This window comes from Carex rostrata, chromosome 21 (assembly GCF_964058835.1).
Source record: "Carex rostrata chromosome 21, lpCarRost1.2, whole genome shotgun sequence".
Lineage (NCBI taxonomy): Eukaryota > Viridiplantae > Streptophyta > Magnoliopsida > Poales > Cyperaceae > Carex > Carex rostrata.
In genome coordinates, this window is record NC_135938.1 from 6,672,098 (window position 1) to 6,696,381 (window position 24,284).

At 33.0% G+C, this 24,284-nt stretch overlaps 3 protein-coding genes across 3 annotated transcripts; 1 reads left to right on the top strand and 2 right to left on the bottom strand.

Moving 5' to 3' along the window:
- The first annotated feature begins 5,814 nt into the window (after positions 1–5,814).
- Positions 5,815–10,750, top strand: NPC2 (non-specific phospholipase C2). The gene is made up of 4 exons (XM_078322999.1): positions 5,815–6,508; positions 9,108–9,625; positions 9,962–10,141; positions 10,250–10,750. The coding sequence occupies exons 1-4, from the start codon at positions 5,925–5,927 to the stop codon at positions 10,555–10,557; spliced, it is 1,590 nt and encodes a 529-aa protein (XP_078179125.1). The 5' UTR covers positions 5,815–5,924; the 3' UTR covers positions 10,558–10,750.
- A 6,558-nt stretch (positions 10,751–17,308) lies between these two features.
- On the bottom strand, positions 17,309–18,789 carry LOC144573289 (Eukaryotic aspartyl protease family protein). Its single transcript, XM_078323032.1, has one exon. It carries the CDS (start codon positions 18,743–18,745, stop codon positions 17,528–17,530), a length of 1,218 nt encoding a protein of 405 aa, XP_078179158.1. The 5' UTR covers positions 18,746–18,789; the 3' UTR covers positions 17,309–17,527.
- Positions 18,790–21,124: 2,335 nt separating this feature from the next.
- LOC144573008 (putative NADPH:quinone oxidoreductase 1) lies at positions 21,125–22,619 on the bottom strand. Its single transcript, XM_078322664.1, has 3 exons — positions 22,304–22,619; positions 22,013–22,201; positions 21,125–21,567 (listed from the first exon to the last, which is right to left on the bottom strand). The coding sequence occupies exons 1-3, from the start codon at positions 22,392–22,394 to the stop codon at positions 21,248–21,250; spliced, it is 600 nt and encodes a 199-aa protein (XP_078178790.1). The 5' UTR covers positions 22,395–22,619; the 3' UTR covers positions 21,125–21,247.
- Between the last annotated feature and the right edge of the window lie 1,665 nt (positions 22,620–24,284).

A 24,284-nucleotide genomic window follows, 5' to 3' on the forward strand; every position in this document is an offset into this window, starting at 1 on the left:
ATATTTTTATCAAAAAATAACTGAAAAATACTGTTTTGATATACATAATTATGTATTTCCGATTATACCCTTCATACAAAAAAGTAACACTCCAGTTGATATCGCCTCTTCAAATTAATTTTTGATAAAAATATTATAAGAATACACTGTTAATGACATTTTCACAATTATGGACGTTTTATAGTGGCATTCTCACAATTTTGAAGTTTGTATTGGCAATCTCACAATTTCAAGATTTTGTAGTGGCAATCTCACAATTTTCCCCTTTATTTATCATATTATGCATAATTTTGAATTAATTAAATAAGATATTAGAGAATATCAATTTGATGGTCTATATTATCTACATAAATGTCCAATAGTTCGATAATTTTTTTAATTTTCTTATTGATATCTGAAATATCACCAACTTCATAAAAAAATCAAAATTTGAGAACTAAAGTGTACATTTATTTTCCTTATCTTGGATTACTTCAAATAAGAAAGCCTCATAATCATTCGAATTGTAATCTTTTTTATGAGGTCTTTGACTCTTGTTAAAAAAAAAAAAGGGCAATCTTCACAAAAAATAGAGGTTAACATAAATGTTAACATAATTAACAAATTGAATTCAAATTCAAACATTAGATAATATTAGATAACATTGGATAACATTGTTTAAATAAAATGTATAAATAATTCTTCATAAAGAAATTTTGAAAATTCAAACATTAGATAACATTGTGTAAATAAAATGCATTTTACTAAATAATTATAAATTTTTATAAAGATCAACGAGTTTAAATTTGAATATAAATGTTGTGAAAGAAAGAAAATTGTGTTATTCAAAGTTTTAGAGTAGAAAAATCTAGGCATCAAAAACTTCGTCCTCTCGGAGTTGAAAATTTTAAACATAACTAATTTATTTTGACATCATCCTCCTCATTAAATAGCCAGTAGTAGACGAACAACACGGTTGCTATCTTCAATGGAGGGCCCAATGGGCCGAATCTTCATTTACTAATTGAATTTTTTCTATTTTATTATTAGAGAAGTGTGAAGTGGTGCTTTTATGGTTCCGTATACAATATACATAGGGTTCAAGAAGAAAAATATCACAAATTAATTCAAGGAATCAAAGAACCGATATATAACAAAAAGGAAAAGATAAAGATAAAGATAAAGATAATGGAACACAAAAAAAAAAAAAGACTATGGATTGATGGGCCCCATCTACTCCTAGCTTATTCTGAGCTTCAATGGTAGCATCTTTAATATTGCGTCTACAATTGTCCTGGAGAATTGAAATGCCATCTCTATTTGAAGAGTTGACTCAATTGAGATTCACTTGCAATATAGTTCCTTTGTAGCATTCAATTTTTGTTGTAGGTGCTAATCGGATTAAAATTTGACCATCTGATTTTACACAAATGGCTCAAAGTTCTCTAAGGGAAAGGAACCCATTACCAGTTTCGAAACTTCCTGGAATGGAGTTGCAATTAGCTTAATTGTGGTACGTTACGGTACTTTATGTCACGTGTGTGTGATTTGTATGTTGTGTGATGTATTTATTTGCATAACCTATTCAATTGAAAATAACACATCATATTACGTCACGTTAACTGATTTGGTTACATAGCGCCACATCACGTAACAATCAATTTTTCAACATCGTTTTTTTTTAATTTTAATATATTTTTCAATGAGCATTTTTATATTTTTTTAATGAACAAACATAAACTAGAAAAAAAAAATTAAACGTCATCAGTCATATTATATTTGATTCCGCCATATGTGATTACAGCGCGATCACATGCACGTAATGTATTCTTCATTATTTTGATTACATACACCCCACTCAATAGTGTATGCATTTTGCATGCATGGTTTCATTCGTGTACGCTATATGTAATTTAACAAACCCCACATGCATTTAACATAAATCATAATGTCCTTATCTCCATACGACGCATAACACGCAACGCATATATGGCATCTCATACCGAAATATGAACTTTAATTTCACACACCAATATCATCTTTTATTCTCTGTTTAGATATTTTGAAAAAAAAAAAAATTGACAGAGAGATATATTGAAAATTGGATTGGCATCTTTTGTATAATTTTTTATTTTTTTTCGAAATATATTGAAAGAAAGATGAGAAAAAAAAAATGATGCACTACAAGGAACCAAATTACTGATGATCATGTTTCTTTAATTATTTTCATGAAATCAAATCATTAATTGGATCACTTCGAATCTAATATACATATTTCAATCCTTAATTAATAACAAAATTCCTTAAAAAGTATCTAAAGAAAAACCGAATAAAGAAGAAATAAAAAGCTATTTCATCTTTCTGGTTGTTTTAAAAATATATTTAATATATTTCTGTCATTTTGTCATGTGGGAACACGGCAGCTCTATTGGAAATTGCGATGTTGACAAGCTACCAAACGGTGGTGCCCCTTGCCAATTGCAACTCAATGTAGGCTTTGATTTGATAAGGACAAAAGGTGTTACTTTACCATTTCCGTTATTAATTGGCTAAAAATGTTTTGGCCTAAAAATTAGAGGAAAGGAAAGGAATCTAGAGCAGGGTTTTTTTTTTTTTTTTTTTTTTCGGCCAAACTGTTAGAGCAGACATTTTTGTTTGGCTTTGCTATGACATAAATGACTCTTTTTATTTAGTGCAAAATTACTTTGGTGGTGTTGAAGTTAGAAAATAGTTGATATTTTTAGAACTATAATCTTCAAATTAGAAAATTTATGTTATTACTAATTTTGGATAGCTTGTTGCTCATAATAACTGATTTTTTCTTGTTTTCCTGTAAACATCTTCAAATCCTCAACTACCCGAGTTCTTTAGTTGATGAAAGATACATTTATAATCCAAGAAACATGTGAGATATTGGAATTACTAAAAGGACTAAAGAAACAAGAACAACAATTATCGATTCATCAGCTAATATATTTTTAAAAAAGCAAAGGTTTTGTGAAATCTTCTAAAATATTAATTGGTAAAAGAATTGAAAGTATTCGATTTTTCATTTTGACAAGCATCACTTTGAGAAATTCATAAAATATTAAATTTTGGAAAAAAAAATATATGATACTAGTTAAAGAAAAACAAAGAATTCAAGAAACATGTGAGATATTGGAATTACTGAAGGGACTAAAGAAACAAGAACAACAATTATCAATTATTCAACTAATATATTTTTGAAAATAAACAAAGGTTTTGTGAAATCTTCTAAAATATTAATTGGTAAAAGAATTGAAAGTATTTGATTTTTCATTTTGACAAGCATCACTTTGAGAAATTCATAAAATAATAAATTTTGGAAAAAAAAATATATGATACTAGTTACAAAAAAAGAATTCAAGAAACATGTGAGATATTAGAATTACTGAAGGGGCTAAAGAAACAAGAACAACAGTTATCAATTCATCAGCTAATATATTTAAAAAAAACAAAGGTTTTGTGAAATCTTCTAAAATATTCGATTTTTCATTTTGACAAACCTCACTTTGAGAAATTCATAAAATAATAAATTTCGGAAGAAAATATATGATATTGGTTACAAAAAAAGAATTCATGATAGTCAATACTCAATATGAATCTTCAGCACCGATCAATGCATGGTGTTCAACTGATCTTTATTCTCAATGGTGAAGATGTTATTGATTGTGAACTCATATTGAGCTATTTACATAAATGAATTAAAAATAGTAGAAAATAAACAATTAAATGAGTAACTATATTTGTTGCATAAAAAAATAAAAAAAATTAACTCAGTACAATTAAGTTTGCACGTCCATACAAAAAAAAATGCATAGAATTTTTTTTGCATATGATTCTTCTTGTATGCTAATAATATTTTTTTTGTTCGAAAAGTATAACAAAAAATTGAAACAGCGAAGTTTATTTGCTTTAAATGTGTGATTTGAAGTACTTCGAGTACACAAGTATCGCCAAAAAGCCAAAAAAACCAAAGAGTACAATCTATATAGAAATAACTAAATTAAGCAAAACCCAACAAATATATTGTTTTCTACAACTTTCAACGCCGCGTAGACCATAAAATTTATAAAAGGTGATTACAGTGACCAAAAATCAATGAAATTGTTTTTTTCAGGACCACCCCCACAAGATTAATTACAGGAACATGCATGCACCTTATTATTCGTATGAACCTGTTAAATAATCAAACTTTAATGTGTTCCAGAGCTATTTAAAATGAGAGATATTTTTATCTATAAAAATTATTAAAATAAAATGTACGGAAATAAAAACAATACCTTGATTCGAACACATTTAGAAAGGTCAGGACTAATGGTCCCGATCCGATCTCACTATTTTTTTATTTTTTCTCTCTCTCTACATCTCGCCTGATTAAAAGAGAAAATTAATGGGTCGGAATTACTGGTCTCAGTATTTTATTTTAATAATTTTTATGAATAAAAGATTCTCTTTAAACGAATGCAGCAATAAATGGTAAATTCCCTCTCCAAAAAACTGTGGATTGGTAGGCCGGACGGATGAACCTTGATTTGTAGTTTTGTACTTTCACCTTCTAGTTGGACAACGAAACTATCAACCACATCTCAAAATCTCATACTTTAATCCAATTTTACAAATCATGTCCTGTTTTATTTTTACATTTCCAGTATTTTCCACACAGGACAGGACCCTGACCAATTCATTGGACAGTACAAAATTGCCACCTGATGAAACAAAGATTCGCTGACACAAGCTCCAGTAATCAGTAATGTAATCAAGGATCATTTTTTATTCATAGATGATATTATAAAATAATATATGGGAAAGAGAGATGAGTAATAATTTTAATTTTCGATGCATACAAAGTAAGGAAATTTTTTCCAATCCAACTTTTGAACTAAATTGTATTTTTTTTTTTTGTCAAGTTGTTTTAGATTCTTTGTGGATTAGACAAACTTTTGAGCCTTTACTTCTAAATTTCAAAAAAAAAAAAATTTAAAAGTACTCTTTCTCTTTTTTTTTTTTATATATTATTTTATAATATTAGTTATAAATAAAAAAAATATCGTTACCAAGCACGCAAATCTTTACTTAATTTACTTAGGTTGCTTAATGCCTATTAACTTTCATACATTTATATATGAAAAGGATCATGACAACTGACAAAATAATTAAGAAAATAAAAAATCTCTACTTTTAATATACCGTATTACCGTGTATTAAATTTGTGTTATTTCGAAATTGTTTGGTCACAGATAAATGATGACAAAAATAATTAAAGTTATTAATAGTTAATTCTTAGAAGTGTTCAATAGATAAAAATTAATATATTTTTAGATTACATTAAATTTGGTAAATAATTATTCTGAAATTATTTAAAAATATATATTTAATTTGTAAGCTATATATAACATATTTGTATTTTTGTACCTTTTATTGTATAATATTTAATTGATTGTGTTAAATAAGTTTATTGTCCATATATTTTTTTTATAATGACGAATCCAAATATAATTATATCTAATAAAATATTTAAAAATTCAATTAGCATAACAATCATTTCGATTTCATCATACCATGAACCCACATTGTGCATCTAATCCATCATAAAATAGGTACAATGTATTATCGTTAAGCAAAATCCCTTTAGATCCACTAATATAATTCACAAGAGTCAAGAGATATCACATCCGAATCATTAATTTATTAGGTACAGTAGATCCACATTAGAATATCAGAATATACTTGACAAACTTGATAACAAACAACAGATGTATATGCTTCTCCCATCTCCTTTTCACTTAATGCTATTCCCTTGATCGCTCCCTTCACAGTTTCACACTCTCCACTTTCTTGTAAGAAAGAACAAAACAAAACAAAAATAAAAAGCCATTAGAAGAGACTATAAACCCCACGAAGCGAAATAATAGTAGAAATAAATGGCGGCGGAGGGTTTTCCGCGGCCGCCTAACGCCAGCCCTCACGTGCGTCTCACGTGCATCCTCCTCCTATCCCTCCTCCTCCTCAGCTCCCCCGCCCGAGCCGGCGGGCCCATCAAAACCATAGTGGTGGTAGTAATGGAGAACCGCTCCTTCGATCACATGCTCGGCTGGATGAAGAAGCTCAATCCCAAAATAAATGGCGTTACCGGATCGGAATGGAACCCGGTCTCCACAACCGACCCGAACTCTGCCAAGGTGTTCTTCTCGGACGGGGCACACTTCGTCGACCCGGACCCGGGTCACTCGTTCCAGGCAATCAGGGAGCAGATATTCGGGTCGAACGACACCTCAGGCATGCCTCAGATGAACGGGTTCGTGCAGCAGGCCAAGTCCATGTCGGATAACATGACGGATGCGGTGATGAACGGGTTTGCGCCCGATAAGGTGGCGGTGTACCGGGAGCTGGTGTCCGAATTTGCGGTGTTTGATCGGTGGTTCGCATCGATACCAACTTCGACTCAGCCGAATCGTATGTTCGTGCACTCTGCCACGTCAGGCGGCGCCACCAGCAATGATGCAGCGTAGGTTCACTGTATCCCTATATTTTCCTTTTCCATTTTTCTTTGGAATAATTCCTTACTTCAATTGACAGTTCTTTTTTTGTATTTTGCACATCATGCATATGTACCTTTTCTGAATAAACACACTCCTCAGATTCTATATAAACTCATTAAAGTCATATATATTCTAGCTTAGTTTTCCTCATAAACCTAGTCTCCCTCCCTTACTGTAGATTTTAACTTTATATTGATGCATGCATGATGCATCGGTGAGTAGTTATTAGATTTCGGTTGCATGATTGCATGTGCTTTTTCCTGGTTGATAGTTGCTTCATTCAATTTCATTTAATTATGTGCGAGTATGCATACAAATTAAGGGGTTTTATAAGGGGTGTTGTGTAAATTATTCGTAATGTTGGAATTTGTTGGGATCTGGGAAGATTAGAACATGGCAGATGGCATGCTTGTACTTTTGATTAAGGTGGGGCCCGCGATCTAGAGAGCTGTGATTTACTGAGAGTAGAAAAGGTTTTGACCTGAAGGACTCTTGTCGGTGGAAAGAGATCCTAATGTATTAATTTACTAAACGTTTGTTTGTTATTCCAAGTTAATTGTTTCATGTCAAATAAAGCTATGTTTTTCTTAACTAGAGTTAGGATCTTCTGTTTCGTGACTCTGTAGTCATTTATATCATGCAAGTTGAACTATTAGGGAAATTACGCAATAGATTTTAGAAGACTTGCGTTATTTAAAATCGGGTTTGTTTTTTTCTAACAAATATTTTTAAGCTGTAACAATAATATATTAGGTGGATATGACCAATAAGGGTAAATAGGTAAACTTATAAGTTTAAAATAAGTTTTAATAAAAAAGTCAATAAATTGAGTAAAGTGGTGAGTTTTTGAAAATTTTGAAAGGAAAATATGATATATGAATTTTAAAGGGGAGGATAAGTAATTTCTAAGTTTTTTAGGGATATGCTTGAAATTCCTCCTATAATATAATTTATCTCTAGACAAATAAAATTAGACAAACAGCTTTTCAGTCAAGGGATTGACCAAGATGCCTCTACACCTCAAGCTTGAATTATGGGTGTGATTGGAACTGAAAAGCGGTCCTACCAACCCGCTATACTCATCTGTCACCAGTTACCCACCCGAGCTGCACGACCCGATTTTTCCTGTTTCATTAATTTCAAAATAAAGTTAGAAGTTAAGAGTCGGTTTTCACGCTCATTGCACAATAACAAAATAAATAATGCACATAATCATGGTCAGATACTAACAAAATTCATGTGAAGACCAATGTTCAAAAAACCCATCAATTGATCTGCAGTTTTCATATTTGCTTGCACGCTTTTGCATGTGATGATTTGACTATAATAATATTGCATAATAGTAAAGTTGAAAACATTATTGGCTGCATTTGTTTGGTCAAATCCTCCTTTAGATTTTCAATTTATACTTATTTATGGTTCATATGGTACCAACATTCAGTAATTGATTTTATACTTTTTTTTCATTCCTCGTGTATCAACTATATATCATTTAATAGTCTAGGCCAAGCTTGAAACAACTGGTAATGTTGAATAAGTGTGGCCATGGCCCCCATAGTTAGGTGGAATTGCTTCAAATTTTTGGCTACTTCTAAAGCATACCTAATTCTCTTAAATTGGGTCAATTTATTTTGTCTTTGTTCTATATATGAGAGTAGTATTTAGCAAAATTAATTAGAGAAAATTTTGTAATGTGGGGAGTGGGCCTCATTTTCTTTTTATATCTTTACATTTATAGGGCCTAGTTTGGAGGAAAAAAAAAGAGAATATAAAAAAAAAAGGATAAGGATAAATAAAGTTAGACAATGGACTTGCCACAGTGAAAAGAAGGGCTTTGCACTTCAATTCCATCACTACCAGCAACCACCGTCCCAATTTATGTACTAGTGGTATCCGCTAGGTACAATTGGGTTGCCTTTATTACATTTGGCAATCTAATACTTTTTTATGGCAATCATTAACACCTTTTGACGGGTCTGGATCCCCTAAAGTAATCCAATCTTTGGGTTTTGGATCGGGACCGTCTGATTTGAATTCGTCGCTCAAGATTGCTTCACGATTCGAATTCATCTTTCGGGTGTGTGCGCTCTACTTCGGATAGATTATCGCAGATTCAAATCGGACGATCCCAATTTAAAATCCAAAGATTAGGTTACTTCACTGGATCTAAATTCCCTTTTGACATGGGGAAGCTTCAAAATTAAGCATTGATAAGCGAAGCTCTTGATTGATTCCATTTTTTTCTTTTTTTTAAACTTGGTAGTGACTACTGGTTGATTCCATTAATAGAGTTCACTTTCCCCTAGTACTGTTATATATATGGGTATATTGCTGTTGTTATCAGATTTAAATGTTGATTGTGCAGTGGATTTGACTGAAATATGATATGAGTTGTTTATTAGAACTGATCAGTACCATTGGATCAAAATATCACCCTTAATTTTGACAGAACAAATTAGCCATAAAAAAGAAACCAAAACCAGGTATTGGTACAAATATATATATTTTTTTTCATATTTATCCTGAGCACGCCTTCTGACATTTGATTTTGTATACATATAACAGCAAACTTGCCAAGGGATTTCCGCAAAGGACTATATTCGACAATTTGCACGATAATGGTTTCTCCTTTGGTATATACTACCAAGATGTACCTGCCGTATTAATCTATCGCAACCTACGCAAGCTCAAGTACGTCAACAAATTTCATTCATATGGTTCTAAATTCAAAGAACACGCTCAAAAGGGCTCTCTCCCGAATTATGCGGTGATTGAACAACACTATATGGATTCAAAATCAAACCCAGCAACTGACGATCACCCGTCCCATGATGTGTATCAAGGTCAAATGTTTATTAAGGAGGTTTACGAGACGCTTCGATCTAGCCCTCAGTGGAACCAAACATTAATGATTATCACATATGATGAGCATGGTGGGTTTTTTGACCATGTGCCGACGCCAGTCACAGGGGTGCCAAGCCCAGATGGCATTGTGGGTCCTGACCCATTTTACTTCAAGTTTGACCGGTTGGGGGTCAGGGTTCCGACTATTATGATCTCTCCATGGATAGAGAAGGGGACAGGTGAGTTGGCTGAATGCCAGTAACTTAAGCATTAAAAAAGAATATTTAAAATTGTTTTAGCAGTGCACTTTTTGTGACTGTTACTGGTACGATAGAGGTATGTACCAAGCAAATATTTATACTGTCAAATATGAGCATATCATAGTGCATTGGTTAGGTACTAGTCTAACAGATGCTTTAAATTATGGCAATCTTTAATATGTATAAAAAAATTACATAAAACTGACACATTAACCTTCACTAATGCACTTTTAGTACCAATATACTTTTTTTTTTAAAGGCTTGATAGTGACTACCAATAGTACCAATATACTAATCAAAATTTTGGTGCTTCAGTTGTTCATGGCCCAAATGGGAGTCCAACTGCCACCTCAGAATATGAGCATTCATCAATTCCTGCAACAGTCAAGAAGCTTTTGGACATGCCATCATCGTTTCTGACAAGGAGAGACGAATGGGCCGGCACATTTGAAGGAATTTTACAAACTCGAACTCAGCCCAGAACAGATTGCCCAGGTTAGAACATCCAAAATCAATCAAGCCAACATTTCTTCAGTATTACCTTACAGTATTCTTAATGCGTGATGAGCATTTTTCATTAACTTTTTTTTGTTTGACATGCAGTTCAACTACCAATGCCGGTAACTATCAGGGAAAGTGAGGCGAATGAAGAAGCAAAGCTGAGTGAATTCCAACAGGAACTCGTGCAACTCGCATCAGTACTGAATGGAGACCACCAACTCAAAAGCCTTCAAGAGAGAATCCAGAAGCATATGATTGTAAGAGAAGGCATTGAATACATCCATAGCTCGGTCAAACGGTTTTTTGAGGCCGGAGCGTTGGCCAAGAGGATGGGGGTCAATGATGAACAAATTGTCAGAATGAGGCCGTCGCTCACGACCAGAGCTGCAACGCTGGTTACAAGTCCTTGACAGGAAATATAAAAAATGCAAATTTAAGTTTAAAGAAAGGATGTCAATTAATGTCCTTAGATAGTCTGTAGATTCATAAGGTTTTATTTAATAAAAAATTATAAGTTTCTGTGAAGTTTCAGTGTCATATAGTGTTTGCCTTAGCTCTGTATTTGCCATATTTCTCAATGACAATTGGGGATTTGGGTAAAAATATATTAGCAACCTTAGATTGAAGATCTAATTATTTTAGTTTTAGATCAACTGATGCAGATGAGAACCTCTGAAACAGAAATTGATGTGAGGTTACATTTGTGTTGAGATCACATGAAATATATATCAGAAGTTGGGGTCAATTGAAAATGCAATAATTTGGCAATGTTGATATTTAATATTTAAAATGTGATGTCTATATGTGTATCGCGCAGATAAAAAATTATAAATTGTAATGCAAATTTTATCATTTATAAAAAAAATTCAAATTTTCAATTATTGACGATGCTTGATGGAATATCAAATCATACTGAAATTACATGAAATTTGATACATAACATATTTCTAAGATAAAATTATGTGGGCAAATATATTATTTGATTTGAATGTACTGTCCAGATTGTATATCCATCATTCCCTTATAATACACACCGACACCAAAAATATAAAATATATAAGTTCAGAACTTGAAGCATTATGATCCGAGATTAATCATTGGTATCCTCAGCCTAAAAGAAAATGTGAGCCTCGACTGCATTTTGCCGGAAAAAAAAAACTGCTCAGTTATATTCGTTCCAAAACCACAGCCGGTCCTGAACATTTGGAAGCCGGGGGAGAGAAAATTTTGATATCTTAATATAAATAATTTATTTTTTTAATATGTCAATAGATCATACAAAATAGGAGAGACATAAAACGAAACACTTTATTTAAATCTTTTGAGTAAACCAACCATTTCCTATCAATAAGTTCTTCATTTCTTAATTTTTTATCAAAATAATACATGGAGAACCTCCTATTTTAATTATCCTTAGGAAAATTAATATTATAATATCTAATAGGACCAAGCTTCTAAATAGCGTTTATAGCGGTGTAGCGGGGAGACAAAAAAAAAAGCTTTAGCGAATAGCGGAGCTATAGCGAAAGCTATTATAAATAGCGTTTTTTTATTTCAAAAATTATATTTTATATTTCTACTAATAGTAAAAAGAGTGATGTTTCTATGGACATAAGGGCCTATTTGTAAAATGAATATATTTTTATTTTCAAAGTTCAAACAGCCGATCCGAACCGTTCATCTTGTTCTCCATATTAATATATCTTTGGAGACCAAATTTTACATTTTTCTGAATTTATTTACTATTTATTAAGATGGGTATAAAAAATATCAAATTCAGACCATTGAATTTTGTACCCATCTTAATAAATAGTAAAAAAAATCAGAAAAATGTAAAATTTGGTCTCCAAGCACATATTAATATGGAGAACAAGATGAACGGTTCGGATCGACTGTTTGAACTTTAAAAATAAAAATATGTTCATTTTACAAATAGGTCCTTATGTCCATAGAAGGCTTTGCCTAGTAAAAATGTCTCATCAAGAAAAAAAATATCAAATTAATTAAGAAGTTCTAATATTATTCATATTAAACCAATACAAAGTTCAAATTGTCATTCAAAATATCCTTAATTCAAAAACTATCAATATATTTTATATTCAAAATATACCACTACCATATATTAATGCATGATACAAAATTTAATTGATATAGCGGTATAGCCCGCACATGTTCCATTTTATTGATATAGCTTAATAAAGTAAAAAAAAAAAAAACCAATCTAGATATTAAGGCCCATTAAAATTGCAAAATCATGTTTTCAGAAATTTTTTTTTGCAAAATCATAACCCATGTAGCATAGCGGACCGCTATTGCCGCTACGCACTATAGCGGACCGCTATTACCGCTATAGCGGTCGTAGCTTGATTAGCGCAGTTTTAGCCCGTAGCTTTAGCTTTCTGGGTTCAAAACTGCTATAGCTAGCTATTTAGAAGCTTGAATAGGACCATTCTCAACAAGCAAATCTCTCAGTTTAGAAGTTAAACCATCCCACACTCTAGAATCATATATATTTATAGATAACGAAGAATCTAAGCGCTCAGACACATGATTTTTTTTTTCACTAGTCTCATTTTCAAACACATTTGTTATTTCTTCATTTACCTCATTTTTATTTTCAGACACATTTGTTGTTTCTTGATTTACCTCATCTTCATTTATCTCATTTTGATTTTGGTTTTCAGATGCATTTCTTGTCTTTTTTCGTGCACCTCACTTTCAATTTGGTTTTTTAAAGACTTATTATGTGGTTTAATATTCTTCCAAAGTTTTTGAATAGAACATTTTTGGGGTTTTATTTTTTCTTCTCTCTTTTTCTGTTTCTTTTTTCGCTAGCTAATGCATATTTTCTAGGAAACATTGTTTTAAATTAAAAATAACACAAAGTAATAGAAGAATAGAACCTAGGTAATTAAGCGGAGGCAGTCCAATTCAAAGGCCGTGGTCCGCTGCCTTGCCTCACGTAGACCAGCCGCTGCAGTCTTAATTTCTTTTTCCCTCATTTATTAATTTACAGAGAAGAAGGATGGAACTAGATTTTTTATTTTTTTTCTTCTACGGCAAACCAGAACTAGGTTTTCAAGAATTGATTTTTCTTCTTAAATATTTTGCTGTCGGCTGTTGCATTGCTTTTGATTTGATAAGTTATTCAAAACAATAAATATTTTTGGTGAAGAAACAAAGAAATGAAAAAAAAAAAAAAGGAAATAACGAAAGAATTGTTGGCGGTCGCCTGTCAGCTGTCCGTTAAGTTATTCAATCCTTTCTTAATTTTGGGCGAAGATTGAAAGGATTTTTTACTCTTCTATAATCCAACAGTTTTATCCTTTCTATATTTTGCGTTTTCAACATATATAACTTTTTATTTTATTTTTTTGGAGCCCTTTTAAAATTTGAGATTCAGGATCATTGCCCTGGCTGCCCTAGACCAGGGCCGGCACTGTCCAAAACATTTACAAAATTATGTTTAGATTTGTATCCGTACACTACTGGCTGTCGAGCATAGCTGCATAAAAAAAATTTCTGGGCATAACAGATTTGCTTATTTGGAGATCAGAATTAAGCATATTTTTAGAAACTTTAAGCAGAATATTTTAATTTTTCAAAGCAAGGCTCCATACAGGCTACTGTAGTATGGATTTTACTGAGCCATCCAGACAGAATGGACAAAGGCAGAAATTCGTTCAGAGTTCAATAAAATCCTTAAATTAAAAAAGAAAACCAACTGGAACACGCCAGTTCAAGATTAAAACACAAACAGGGGGTCCAAACAAGGACGGGCAAAAAAGCTCGTGGCTTGTGGCCCGCTTGGTATTCATCCGTGACTCGATTGGTAACAGCTCGTTCGTTAGTGGATCGAGTTAAAATTAGTTCGCTCGCTACCTACTCGAGCCAGAATTAATGAATTTGAGTTTGGCCTGGCTCGGTACGAGCCAGCTAGGTCGTTAACGAACTATTTAATATACATAGTTTAATAGTTTAATCTGATCCGTTTACTTCATATTGGAGATATTATGAACTATGGATGTTATAGTCAGTGTTATGGCAATTGCACTTTGAACTGTGTTTAAATTGATTGATAATTTTGTATGAAATATGTGTGAATTAATTATAAGCAATTAAGTTAATTTGTATGAATTTGTTTGATTTAGTATGCATGAATTTATTATGTGAATATGTTTGTATGAATTTAGGATTTTGATATATTTGTATGTATGAATTTAGCTGTAAAGTTAATTTATAGTAGTTGATTTGCTTAATTATAATCAGTGTTCTAAATAGCGCGCTATAGCGTTTTTGAACTCTAAACGCTAAGCTATAGCATTAACACACGCTATTTGAGCTACGGACGCTATAGCGGTAATAGCGGTCTGCTATAGCGCATAGCGTGGAACGCAAATAGCGCGCACTATGCAACATGAGCTTTTTTTTTTTCAATTTATATGGGCTTTAAAATAAATAAATGGTGAAGATATTGTTTAATTTTGATGAATATTACATTATATCAAATTTAGGTTCGCTATAATAATTTTTTCATTTTGCCCTTGGTTTTTTTTTAATTGATGATAAATCAAATAAATAATTGCTAAATTATAGAAATTTTAGGGACTAACAAGAATTTCTTCAAGGATCATCTGTTTATTTTACTAGAAGTATGAATTTTTTTTTCTTTTCAATTTCTAAGTTATTTTGAAATTTAAATAGAAAAAAGATAAATTATGTTATGATGTTGAAGATATTTTGAATAGAAAAAGATCGATAGTTTATGATATTAGTATTACTATGGATATTTTGAGTCGCAATTTAGACTTTGTATTGGTTCAATATGAATATTATAATTTTTTAATCAATTTGATATTATTTATTGTTCTATGAGAGTAAATAATGTTGATATTTAGTACAGATATATAATATAATTTTTATAAAAATAAAAAAATGCTATGTGGCATAGCTTTCACTATAGCGACGCTATTCGCTATAGCTTTTTTTGGAGGCTCCCCGCTATGACGCGATAAACGCTATTTAGAATCTTGATTATAATTGAATTAAGAGTATTTTTCAGTAATTAGTTATATAAATATTATTTTATTTTAGCCATAATTGATAAGATGTGTTATGAAAATTTAAGATATAGCAGGAAAGAAAATATACAAATTTATAAATTTGCCAAGCTAATAACGAGTTAGCTCGGCTCGCTTGGACAAGCCACGAGTCAGTTTTGAGCAATAATTTTAGCTCGGAACCTAAAATTCAAACTCGCTCGCTCAGCTTCATATACTAACAAGTCAAGTACAAGTGTAACCTAGCTCGCTCTTTAACAGGTCGTTGCCACCCCTAGTCCAAACTAATTGATAAAAGTGAAAAGAAACCTTTCATCTTGTGAATTGTGAATTGTGATCAAGTCATTGGGCTTAAGACCTTGTCGCACGTTCCTTCTTGGCCCGTTACTCGGAAAACTAATGTAATCGGGTTGCATTCTTTTTCTTTCATATGTTTCTTTCTGTTGTCTAGCAAGAGATTAAAGAGAGAGAGCTTTTTGCATGTGAACTTTGTACAGTCCTGCACTTCTATCTAAGCAGCCATGCGTCAAGGTTTCAGTCCCGTGCTTGTATAAGAGACAAAACAGACCGTGCTAGTTTGATTTTCTTCAGTGGTATGGTATTATATACAGAGATTCAAATGTCTCAGTTTATTTTATTTTATTTTCGTTTTTTAAGTTTTAAAATGAAGTTATTAGATATAATCTACAGTATTTTCTCTGCACATGTACATGTACATGTAAATAATTATGGCATTATAATTTGTTTTATTTGCTATTAAGAATTTGTAAAAAATATACTGATTTGAATAATTTCTGGAAATTAATTTTTCAACTTATTAATTAAAAAATTCAAAATGTTATATTTTTCTGCGAATATAGAGAAAATAACTAAGATTTTGTTTTATTTTGACATACAAATTTTATAATAGTTATTATTAGAAAATTAAAAATAATGACTTAATGAAGACAAAAAGTAAATACATTTGAAATCTCATCTTGCATATACTTTGGTGTTGGAATCATTTTGTTTTTGCTCCCAGTGAAAGAAGTAAAGAAATCTCAATAGTTTGCAAAAAGTCACCAGACCAGTTTATCTCTTAAGTGTTTGTCTATGAATCCGGTAAGTATTTTTTTTTTAACTGATATATAATTCCTGTAAACACATGGTCAGTTATATTTAATAATAAATTAATTATATTTAACATAAACATATTTTGTTGAAAATGTATGTGTAATTGTATTTTTTTATCGTTAATGTAGATACTGGTAATAATAATATTGTTTTTATAAATACTTACTATAATTTTGAAATATTTACTATTTTCTACTTGTATGTTATATTTATAGGGAGATCACATGGATAGTTATTTTTGTATTTTCATTCGATCATCATACACATTGAAAATATAATTAAGTGTTTAAGAAAACTATATAAATGTTTAAAAAATAACTAAGTGTTTACACAAAAAGCTTATTTTTTTTTAAATAATTAGTTTAATATTGAAAACACACGATAACGCACACATGTTTCATAAATATATGTGAAAAGCAAAATAAAATAATGTTGGAGACATCTCAAGGTAGACACAATGATTGATATTTAAAAGGGATAAAACTGAACACATTTTTGTAATTATTATGTCTGCATTCAAATTAAAGAAATATATAATTTATTTTATTGAACATTTAAGAAATGCAAGTATTTGCGTAGCTACCCTTAAAAAATTATATTATTTGTACATTTGTGCCACCTGAAAATTGTATTTGCTTAGGTAGCCTTCTAAAATCATAAATTACATATATGCAATTTAATTAATCATTATCCAAGACATCCTCTTACATAAATAAGCAATGTTCCTAACACTTGATGGGCAGTAATGCGTTGATGTTAGAAACTTAGAATGACAGAAGTCGTTACAAAGTACAAACACAATGATATATTAGAGGTAATATATATTTTTTCATTTAATCACTAAGAAACAGTTAAATTGACCCTTCTAACATCGAATTTGATTGGGCAATGGGCACTGCTAATCCACAAAGCCCTAATTATTGAACCTTAATTAAAACCAGATGTAGACATCCTAAGCTCAGATATCAATTTTGGACCAACAGCAGAATATATTGACTCACTAAACATTAAATTATTTTAATCCATATCACCCCTGGTATCTGACCAATTATAATTAACAACCTACATATGCTCCAAAGCGCTAAAAGCCAATTATGTCTTACAACATACTGATAAGTCAAAGATCATAGATTGATATGCCTCCACATACTACTAATACAACAGCCAAAAGAACAAAGCATCAACTTATCAGTTAGGATCTGGTTTTTCAGGCGGTACAGGGTTCACGTGCAAACCCGACCCGGCTGTTCGGTATGTCGAACAGCACACGGTGGTTCTGCTGCTGCATGTTTGCAATCACGTTGAGCACAGAGTTCACACCCGTTGCCGGTTGGGCCGCCATGGCAAGACATGTGATGGTGCCAAATGAGCTACGAATCAGCAAGTTTTCTTCCGGTAAGGTCACGGTTATGCCTCCGTCAAACATGAAAGTTATAGTCGGTGCAGTAATTGCAGTGTTATAGCACGTGTCGAACCCGCCAAGTGGCGGCGCAACGGGCACCTTAACCCTTCGACGAAACTCATCACGGACCGCTGTATAAGCAGGAACCACTAGCATGGTGAACATTGTACCGGCATCGATTATTGTACCGCCACCTGTGTTCGGGTCAAATGCGAATGATGAAGCTGGAATCGGTAACACTTTTTTGCCGACACGTATTCCGACCATGTTAACATAGTACAAAGAGGGTCTTCTAGGGTTGGTTAGCAATGGTGTAGTTTTTATTCTCTGTGGTTGTCCCTTCGGCCCAAGCCGGAGTGTACCGGTGAAATTAACCGACCTAAAGCTAGGTAAACAGTATGAAAATATAGAACCATATAGATTTTTGGTCTGAGACAAGAACGAAAGAGGCCCGCGACCGAGACCAAGTAGTCCTTGTGGTGGGACCGAGCTGCCAGTGACTTGTTGAAGACAACCAAAAGTGTAGGAAGTCACCACATCAGATGCAAGTGAAAGAGAGTCTTGAGCAAGACCCGCTTGAAATGAAGACCCACCATATGACATATTAAAAGCGCATGTTGTCTGACCGGTGGGGCACGCAGGGTTAGGCACTTGTGAACATTGGGATGAACCGCATGGAATGGCACGAAAAGTGGTTGAACGGGAAGGGGAGAAGGAAGGGTTGTTTGGTGGACAGCCAACACATGAGGTGCAAGGAATCCATGCGGCATCATTGCTAGTGTCAATGGCGAGGAGAAACGATTGTGGCGGCGTGCCGATTTGGGCACGGATTACGTAGTTGGGGATTTGGAGGAGTTGCCGGCCAGGTGCAATCGGCACAAAAGAGCGGGGAGCGGAGGCAAGAGATGAGATGTGAGGTTTGTCATGGATTGATCGGGCAAGGAGGAGGTCGGCATAGGAGTGAGGGGTGGAGGAGGTGGAGGTGATTAGGAGGAGGAAGATGAAGAGAAGAGAGAATGACATTTCTAAGAGAGAAGACGAATGTGGAGCAACTAGACAAGTGAGGTATCATAAAATGTAGAATGAGATACTGGTATTTATAGATAAGAGGATTAATTGCCTGATTGGTTTTCTCAGCAATGACAAAAGTGTGCTTTAGCTAGTGAGGTGATATATACTGGTATGATCTTTTTTTTTTCCCTTTTTTTTTGTCTTGTTTTTTTCCTTCCAATGTCACTAACAAATTTGGATCTCTTGATATGATAAAATGCGATGACGTTTCTGTCAGTTTCAAATGATGAAAACAAAATGAGATCGAACAAGTAAAAAAAAAATTGAATATATTTGTATTGTATGTATACTCCTTAACAAAAAAAGTTGCATGAATATTCTTATTTTACAATTTTGTTGTTGCCTAGATCTGAGAACAGGATAATCGATGGAACAACGAATGGTTTTTTAGTGGGAATTCATTCACAATGGATTAATTATATAATTGTTAAATCAATTTAATAAAGTATCAAAATTAATAAATATTTTATGGACTTTATGAATTGATTAGGTATAAATTTTCATATAATTTAATTTTTATTTAAATTTCAACAATAAAATATAAACGATTGCAACTATCAATTAATTAGTTTGATTAGTGATAAAAAATGCAGCTTTCATTTGCATGATATACACAATATAAATTTTTCTAAATTTTGAATTTTGATATTAAAAGTTATTTTCATGATTGTAAAAATAAAGTTAATGTGTTATGAATAATTCCTGTTTTTTTTTTAGATCAGTTATATTTTAGTAGAGATTAAAGATCAACTCATCCAACTGTCTATTATTAACAAGATATATTTTAATTATATATCAAGATTTTAAACTAGTGACTAGTGATCTCTCACACAGATAATATTGTATTTTGTTTTTTTTTTAGACTTTCTAATTTCTCTCTGTCTTGATTAACTCAGAATTTGACATGCTTTTTTAAGAAAAGAAAAAACATGGTCTTTTGTTACCAAAATAAAAATTGATTGTCAGGTCATCCATCAGTTAAGCTATTTTTTGAGCAAAACAATATGACATAATGAGAAGTTGAAATCTAGTGACATTACATTTATCGTTTGTAAGAATTTATCTTATGCTAAATCATATCAAGTAATTAGTACGCATTATGTCGGATATCTAACAGCAATTGAAAATAATTATAATATTTAATCGACGAACCAACCCCTTTCTATAAAATGGTGAGCCCATAAATTCATAACAAATATCTAATTACTGTCCTTTTCTATCAGGTATTCAGGTGTGTGTTACTTAATCAAAGGCCAACAAACAATTAATATAACTCGGATGACATCATCGGCCTTCCAATTGACGTATCATCATCATAATCATAACTTGGGGAAGATTGAGGCAGTGAGCTCCGGCTGGGGTTCAGATCCAGTAGTGTACCCTACCGGTAGAATGAGATTTGCATCGTCCGATTTAATCTAGCACGAATTTTAAAGAAGATCTCTATAATTTAAATCCAACCGTTCTTTCTTATTTGTGGTAGCAGCTAGGGGATACGGATTCAAAAAGAGATTGGATTAGTGGGGGTACAACTATTATATATTCAATTGGTGGAAAAACTGACTGGCTTCCACAATTTATCTAAGGTTTCAATTATGGAGCGCCCATTCTGCGATGTCCGTGTTGGGAGGCAGTGGGTAGTGCATCTACTCACTACTATTCAATGCTGTAAACAGGATAGAGTTCTCGTACCATGTTTTTTTTCATGATGATACATTTTACGAGAAATGGCATCTAGGTAGGACGGTGTAACAATTCCAGGTTGTCATGACTTATTGATCGATTTATTCAGTAATGAATGGGCGTAACTTGAAAACTTGAAATCAGTTTTTTTTTTTTTTTTTTTAACTTAACAATGAAGGTTAGAAAAGGTCTAAGTTTAGCAGGAGGCCCAGGAAATGTTTCAAAGCGAGCCCAAAATACAAAGTAGCCCGGTTTTAACCATTCAGACAGTTATGGAATACAATTGATCTTAGTATATGGGCTGAACAGCAAAGACTAAGCAACTCGGATATTTAAAATTCAAGAAGTTTGACAATTCTTCTAGATCGCCTATGCGCCGCACGTTCCAAACAAGAATAACATGTTATCTGTGCAACTGTGTTAGATTGCAAAGAAATGTGATCGAACCTATTTAATTCTTAGAATACGAGCTTTTTCAACTACTACCGCAAAATCAACCGCCAAGAATGTTTCTAAGTCAATTAAAACAATAAAACTGCGAGAGAACTCGTCAATTTCAAATTTAAAATCATCAAGAAAAAAAGACCATCCACATGAAAATATGCCGCTCATTAGATATTATTTTTTTAGAAAAAAAAAATAGAAGACTTAATTTTATTATGACAACTTTTTTCAAATCATGATTTATAAAGATTATTCAAATAACAATACACTAGATCAGATCTCTCGACTTCAACCCGACATAACCAAACAAAGAATTTGAAGCATAAATTACTCAGCAGCAACGGCTCCCTCCCCCTTGAGCCTCAGAGTAAAAGCCTGGAGTGAGAGAATGACCTGTCTCAGCCTCTCCTTTACATCAGCATCGATCAAGTTGCCATCACTGTCGAACTTCTGTGGGGGACTGAATGCCTGTACAAAGAGCTCGGGCTTGTTGATGAAATGGAGGTCCAAGAAAACGCCAACCTGGCGGAGGTGGTACTGTGACCGGCCCCCACCAAAACCACCCCCAGCACTGACAATCGCTGCAGCTTTGTCAGCCCAGCAGTTCTGGCCTCTAGATGCCCAGTCGATGGAATTTTTCATTGGCCCTTTATTAGAATTGTAATGTTAGATTATGATCATTTTATCTGTACTTGAACTATTCTGAAATTTGACCAAAGATTACATAAATGTAATGCCGTGTTGACCTGTCAGGTACAATACAAATATGCACTTCTCTATTCAGTAATCTTCTTTTTTTTTTTTTCTGGTAACATGTATTGATAATCTAAAGACATGACATCGTATGCAAATGCTGCAGTTGACCCATTTTCTCTGAACAGGGGTCAACACTGCTATCATGCAAAAAAGGGTTTATCAAATCATTCTATTTGATATTTTCGGAAAGCACCAGACACAGATAATAAAAATGAAAGATTGATCAAATCCAATGGCCGGGCCTTAAAACATGTTACGCACTCCAACTGTCTGACAAATGCCTGAGTGAAATATCGCTCAAACAAACAAAAAGTGATCGGAATTTGGTACACAAACCTGCAATGGAGTAATTGTACTCAGGAGAGGCAAAGAGGAAAGCATCAGCCGAGGCAATCTTCTGACGAAATTCCTCGACTGGAGCCGGGAACTTGCCATCCACCTCTAGGTCAGTGTTGAGTAATGGCAGAGCCGTGATATCGGCATCTACAAACTCAATACCCTTGATCGAATTGCAAATCTCAACCGCTTCAGAATGAAAAAGAGAATAAAAAAGTATCAAACAACAAGCCCATCGCATAGAAAAGAAATTGTCGGAGGTGGTTTGAGAGAAACAAAGAGAGAGCGTACCAGATCGGATGAGGCCATGGTTGTAAGAGCCCTTGCGAAGCGAACCGGCGATGCCAGCGATTCTAATCACAGCTGGTTTCACTGAAGCCATGACTTCTTCTCTCTATCTCTATAAGATTCGATTGAAATTGTGGGGAAGAAAACTAGATAGATGTTTTCTTTATTCTTACTCCTGGCCCCGATATTTATAAAGGACTCTTCGCCTTTGATTATAGAGTTGTTAGGAGTTCTTATTCTTTCTTTTTTTAATTTTAATAAAGTAAGATTTTGTTAATTCAATCCAAATTGTTAATAAAATTGACTACGAATCAATCTTATTTGAAAATTCAGAGAAACTTTTTTATATGAACCTGACGTAGGTAATACCGATCCAAGCAGTAAGCATTGGTATCAAAAATATCTAGAAGACATCTAGGTTAACAAGGTGACAAAGCTAAAATATGTAGAAATATGTATATGCGCCGCGAGTCAAAGATGTAATTGAGTAGAAATATGTATATGCGCATGGTTCACGAGTAAACTTGTGGACCGTATGTGGGTCCAACAGGTCAATCATACATTCTTACAAGGGTTAGCGATCGCGTTTTGCTTTTGGTTTTTGGGCAAACAGCACGTTGGCACTTGGCAGTGGCCAGTGGGTTTAAAGTTGTGTGCCAGATGCAGCTGAAAAATATACTGTATGAAAGGTTGACCTGATTATATTTGATTATTAGAAGCTTCTTTTATTTTAAAATGAAACAGTCATCTTTTTTTGAGGAAAAAACAGTCATCTGTTTATTGGGGTCAGATATGTAGCCGATAAATATACAGTAAGAAATGTTGACCCGATTATATTGGTTTGTTTAGAAGCTTTTTTTAAATTTTATTTTAATGAAACAGTCACTTGTGATCAGGGGCGGAATCAGAATTTGAATTTGAAAAGCGGGGGGAGGGCGCCGAAAGACGAAAGAACAACGGTGCCAATCAGTATGCATTTGTAAAAAATCATATGAAAATAACCATCACAATAAGCAACTTCTTATTTTTTGGAGGTACCTGGCCCCCCTTTGCTTGTACCTAGTTCTGCTCCTGCTTGTGATGTGTGACTGGTGGATTCCTTGAACTTTTATATGCCAAAATGTACCACCTCCCATGCGGAAAAGTTCTAGCGCAGATCTAAACGGCCTCACATTCCATAGATATGTGTGTGCAAATTTTGAAATTCTATAGAAATTAGTTAATGATGATTATATGAATAACTTCCATAATTTTTTGATCAATTGATTTAAAGACTTCTAGCATTTTAAAAAAAAAATAATCAAAAGAATTACTCACATGTGACATTGTATCTCCATCTCTTCTAAATCCCACCGAAGACAACTTACATGCGACATTGAAACATTTTTTTTTTAATGTAGTTAACATTTTAATCCTCATTCATTGGATATCTACCTCCACCCATAATTGTACCGATATTCTTCTATTTTACTAACCATTCATATTTTATGTTATCCATCATCGGTTTTATGTTGTCAATCATCAAAGTTTTGTGGATGTTATTTAACTAACTCTTTTTTTTTAAGTAATTATAAGCCTCTGTATTATTTCTCTTGATCAAATAAATGTCACTCTTAAAAGCAGTGTAACAAAATGCGGTCTATGCGGCCGCATATGCGTATGCGGTTCCGAACCGCATAGAAAATTAATATGCGGTCTAATATGCGGTTCCGCATATGCGGCCGCATATTCGGCCGCATAATTTTTGACCGCATACTGCATATGATCCGCATATGAACCGCATATGATCCGCATATGAACCGCATATACCGCATATGAACCGCATATGATCCGCATATGATCCGCATATGAACCGCATATGAACCGCATATACTGCATATGATCCGCATATGAACCGCATGTGATCCGCATATGATATTGTTATTGTGTATTCTTATATATGTATGTTGTTTTTATATTAGAGAATAAAGGATATAAAATAGTT